This window comes from Mizuhopecten yessoensis, unplaced genomic scaffold (assembly GCF_002113885.1).
Source record: "Mizuhopecten yessoensis strain PY_sf001 unplaced genomic scaffold, ASM211388v2 hete_36175418, whole genome shotgun sequence".
NCBI lineage: Eukaryota > Metazoa > Mollusca > Bivalvia > Pectinida > Pectinidae > Mizuhopecten > Mizuhopecten yessoensis.
This window is the reverse complement of record NW_018485458.1, coordinates 1-5,307: the sequence shown is the minus strand read 5'-3', so window position 1 is coordinate 5,307 and position 5,307 is coordinate 1. Positions and strand designations below refer to the sequence as shown.

General features: G+C 38.1%; 1 protein-coding gene across 1 annotated transcript; it reads right to left on the bottom strand.

The window, feature by feature from the left end:
* Window positions 1-42: 42 nt before the first annotated feature.
* Window positions 43-3,557, bottom strand: LOC110444801 (glutamate receptor ionotropic, NMDA 2D-like). The gene is made up of 4 exons (XM_021489161.1): window positions 3,402-3,557; window positions 1,741-1,866; window positions 632-852; window positions 43-347 (listed from the first exon to the last, which is right to left on the bottom strand). The coding sequence occupies exons 1-4, from the start codon at window positions 3,532-3,534 to the stop codon at window positions 126-128; spliced, it is 702 nt and encodes a 233-aa protein (XP_021344836.1). The 5' UTR covers window positions 3,535-3,557; the 3' UTR covers window positions 43-125.
* Window positions 3,558-5,307: the final 1,750 nt, after the last annotated feature.

Genomic DNA, 5,307 nt, shown 5'->3' with positions numbered 1-5,307 from the left:
GTCTTCACGCTGTGAGACTACAGGAACAACAAGGTGTTTGCCTGTTCTACTTCGCCGCCGCAGCAGTGAATCCCTTCGTGGAGACACATGTAAGGTTTTGTTAGGCACATGTTATAAAACCTCCTCTACAACATGCATACTGTACATGCTGCATGTCTGGGACAGCCATTAACTAGCGTCACTGACCCTTTTTTCAAGGCTTTCACGGCTTCCCGAACTGACGGCTGGTTGTACTTTTTCATGTAGCTGAACATTTCTGGGTGATTCTGTCTCAGGTTTTCCTCTGTACTCCCATTAGGGACGGTGGCGAACTTGAAGGGCGGTTTGTGGCTGTGTGGATTCGTTAACTATGGAAAACAAGTATTTCTTTTAACATGTTTCATTTTTCACCAATAAAAAATAGACACAATCTCACATTTATAAATGATATACGTTGGCAAGAGATGATAGTGCAAAATATGAGTCTGCTAAAACCTTTTATTTTTTCCCTAGCTATTTATTTTTTGATATTCGTTTTCAATCGGGTCCACGATTCACCTGCTATCATAGACAGACCCTGCTTAGCCTTCTCTAGTATATCAGTAGACTATGGACACGATGAAGTACACTATGGAGTATCGACAGAGCTCACCCTCCAGTCTTTGATGCCTGACAGGTCATAGTAGACTTCCTTGGTGATCATAAAAGCGGCCAAGTTAGCTGTGTAACTTGCCAGGAAAACCAGGGCGAACAGTGCCCACACGTTGGCCAGGAAACGGCTAGCGCACCCTCGTGGATTGTCAGCCGAGACGGACGCTCCAAACAGCATGGCCCATATCAACCAGAAGGAACGGAACAGGGAGAACGCATGCTCTGTAGTGTAAAGTAAAGGGTATAATTTCCAATTCCATCACATACATATTGACATGTTTATTGGTCTACCCAATGCTTACGTGCTAAGTATCAGTCAGAATGACGAAAGAATATAAAGAACTTGATGGATCCCTTACTTCATAATATCTACTAATCGACGATACTTTTTTTTCTAAATGGATCACAACCAAGGCTAGCATTGGCGCTGGGTTAATTAGATGCTGACATGTGCTATTAGACGCCAGACTATGCCAGGACCTTGGGGACAGCCACACCGAGCCGACCTCATACAGTGGTGGTTATTTAATAGCCTGTATATAGACTATTTAAGCAGTTTGGCATCTTTGGGACCATGAACTAGGCCGAAATTACTTAGAACATATTACCGTCCTATATATCAATCTGAGACTGTTTTCTTCATAACGTTTGTCATCTTTTCAGAATTATCGTTTGCGTGTGTGTTCAGAACCATGATAGCTAAAATTAATAGTAATAGCGTAGTTATTAGAAGGAGCTTTAATCATGAGAAGGCGCGTGTTTCTGCCACATAGTGACGTATTGTGGACTGCTGGATATTACACGTTGAATGAGGTCATCAATGGCTATTACAGTATCAGGACCGCTTGTTTCATTATATAAAATGTCACGTTGGTCAAATACCTATATATTTTAAAGATAAATGCCTGATTACACCTTACACATTTGATAATATCAAGACGGACATCATGTCTTGGACCGTACATGACATTTGAAATAAAGTCAAGTGTTTTACCAATATTCCCCAAGAAGAAAATCGTAGGACAAAGTTTTTTGTACAATATTTCATTTTTTTATTTTTTTGTTATTTTTTAGGATGGTCTGTTTGTTCCCTAATTTACCTGTAGTTACCTCGCATAGGTGTGTTGCCTTGATCTAGTCCCCACGGACTCAGCCATTCGAATATAAAGATGGACGCCCCAATGGAGTGTACGCTGAACACAAGGATGAGACACCAGGACGGGTAGTCATACGGCTCTGAGAAAGAAAGGTTAAAGGTCAGATTCATTATCAAGTAATTGTATCAGATCATCACTGCAGACGATAAACACCTAACCGACCAAACATCAAATTTCATTGTTCAATCTATGAAAAGGCAAAATCAATGGTAGATTGCTCCTTCAACTTAGGATACTTTTTACATCGCTTCACTTTAAAACGTAATGTGGGTAAGCAATCTATATTCCTAATGCGCTCGTATGCATTTTTGCACGAGTAAACACGTGCTGTAATGATGCGACTACACCGGTAGCCTTGCTGGAATCTGCTCACTTCAGAGATTTTTTAACCAAGATTAACCTTTTCATTTTTTTTGGGAACAAATATCATCTAAATAATCCGTAGGCATTATTTGTTTGTCTTGTACAGACTTGTATATTATTACATGTGTTAAAATTGATGCAATATAGTACCCATATGGTAGATCCATCTACTTGTCGGCTTTGTTTACATGACGAACCAAATACACATATTTCGACTAAGAACAAAGGTAATTGTTCCATAGATTATCATGTATGTGTATCCGATATGTAGTTGAAAATATCAAATTAATAAAAGACAGTTTTATTTAATTATTTACAATCTTCCTAATGCAATCATCCCCCACATCTGTACAACTGCCCGCGCGCTACCGTTAGATTACCACGATCACACATTGAACAGCTAGGAGCTGTATACAGGCGTACCGTAGTGTGTTCGGAAGGTGTCCTTAGTATGCTATACTTAACACTTAACATGGCGCTTTTGTCATGTCAAAGATACATAATTATTGTACATGTATTTTATTTTTCATTGGAGTTACTGCCCCTTTTTGGCCGTTTAACCTTTAGCAATGGGCGATATAATTGGTTATCGTTTAAGGGTCTGTATTCCTTTCTCATTTCACTATTATTTGGGCTGTTTTCAAATTTAGTAATTCCTTCCGTATATATTTTAAATAGTTATTTTGATATTTCCAAAATGTTTCTGTCTCTATGGGGAAGTCTTAAAATAATATGGGTGACGTATCCCTCAATAACCTAACGGGAAATCTTGAAAAACATATCAAATTGAATTCTTGGCATTCCTAATGCATTTTATATAACTGAACAAAAATCTTCTTTTTTAATAGTGAACGTTTTATGTGTTTATGGGATATAAGAAGAAGCACTGCAGTGGGCGAGATGTCAGCCTTCAGATGAAACTTGATTTTGGCCTGCCGAAGGCGTCATTTGGAGAGACAGCGACCTTTCAGACGGTCATGAGATTGGTTTACCTAGACGGTGGTGGTTGCCGTTATGTCCTTCAGAAGGACATGACTGGGAATGACGCCCTTCGATAGAGACATATGTCATCTTACTTAAAATGATGATTCGTGAACTGCCCGTCATAAAGGACACGGCTGGGTATCGCACGAGACGATGTTCGAAAAGATGGCGCCATATTGAATGGGGATAAACCTTTTTATAGTATGAAAGTAAGACAACTGATGTTCTCCGAAAAATAAATAAAAGAAAACAAAACTGGAGTTTTACCTAGGACGGCGGTAGGAGAGATGGCGCCCTTCCGAAGGGACACGACGATTGTTGTACCAGTCTCCAGGTAAGGCATAGAGAACTCGATCAGCTGGTTCCGTTTGGGTGTCATCTGGAGTGCGGTGAGTACCATGTCGGCCTGCCGGTCTAGAAGGGCCCGGATGAGGCCGTTCCATTCACCTGTTATCTGAAACACATATCATAGTATAGTACCATAGTACCATTTATTGAATTATGTAGATCGAATTCGGGTATGGTCCAATCATGCACCAGTTGAATTTCTGTGAAAAGGCTTGGTGACTTCAATTTTTTACGTACTCCTAAAAACAGAAGCGTTTTTGTTGGACGCTAAATATATGTTAACAAGGTACAAGTTTTACCGATCATTAAACAAACGCAAAAGTTGCCACGTTTTGTTTCCGTAAAAAATATTTAGTGTCATTTGATGAATATGTTTGGTGTTTGATTTGATTGATTCTGACGATAAGGACTACGATTCTAATGGATGTATATTTCATGACCTAGAAAACGAAATCACGGGAAAAAAGGACATTTTAAATGCCGTAAAAACGACCAAGTGGAATAAGTCTCCATGTTCATCAAGAAAACCTACTGTATGAATGTTTTGCGCCTTTGTTAAAGCGATTATTCAATTTGATTTTCACAGAAGGTTTATTTCCAGAGTGGTATTATTATCCCTAATAATGAAAGACGCATAACCTTAGTTAGATGTCTATCGATATAGAGATCATAGAAACGACAATGAACATAGAAACTTAAATACAACGCCAATGGTCAAAGAAACTTTACGTACAAATGTAAAACGGCAATGATAATAAATCTTACTTACAACGCAAATGAGCATAACAACTTTGTTATAACGTCAATGGTCATGTAAACTAAGTTATAATGCCAATGGACATTAAAACTTTGTTATAACGCCTATGAACTTAGAAACTTAGTTATAGCACCAATGGTCATGGAAACTAAGTTATAACGCCAATGGTCATAAAAACTTTGTTATAACGCCTATGAACATAGAAACTTTGTTATAACGCCAATGAACATATACACTTTGTTATAACGCCAATGAATTTAGAAACTTAGTAATAGCGCCAATGAACTTAGAAACTTAGTTTTAACGCCAATGAACTTAGTTATAACGCCAATGAACTTAGAAACCTAGTTATAGCGCCAATAAGAGTAGACACTTAGATATAACGCCAATGTTAACCTTAGTTCAGTGGCCGTACGACAGATATAGTCAGACATATTGCATACAGTAACTCGACAAGGATATTTTATTCAGATAAACATGGATGTTCACTTTTTACCAGTTCTTCCTTGTGAAATTGTACTTTTGTCTCATCTGTCTGCAGTAAAATAGCCATTAAACTTCAAGTCGTCCCAGGTATATACACATGGCATACTTATAGAAGTGGTCCAACCGTCCATGAATCGGCCATTATATTACACAGACGCTAAATAACTGCCAACAAAGACAAATAAAAACAAGAAGAAAAAAAAGGATGTAATGCATTTCGATTTTTTTTTTAGAAATGACTCACCTGATATTTATATCTTGCTATTTGGGGGAGAGGACAATTTTAAAATTCTAACCCTTATTGATGGCCGACACCGGGGAGTTTGCTAAGTAACTGCTGAGCATGTCACTATCCCAAAGATTATGTAAGATTGTTGATGTATATGTATATGCAGTCCAGGCACTCCTCCAATATAACAACCCAAATATTAGCGGAATTTCTTCTTCTTATGCAAGTATTTCTGTGGTGATTTGGCAAGTGTCTATAGATAAAACATTTATTGAAGTATTACCACTGTGAAAGGATAACGTGGACTTTATTATACAGTTAAAGTATGGGGTTGAGGGATATATCAAGTTTCT

Coding starts and splice junctions, on each gene's coding strand:
- LOC110444801 (XM_021489161.1), bottom strand. CDS start 3,534: ATGGTACTCACCGCACTCCAGATGACACCCAAACGGAACCAGCTGATC. Junction 1,867..3,401: donor CTCTCCTACCGCCGTCCTAG/GTAAAACTCCAG, acceptor TTTCTTTCTCAG/AGCCGTATGACTACCCGTCC. Junction 348..631: donor CAGGCATCAAAGACTGGAGG/GTGAGCTCTGTC, acceptor TGTTTTCCATAG/TTAACGAATCCACACAGCCA.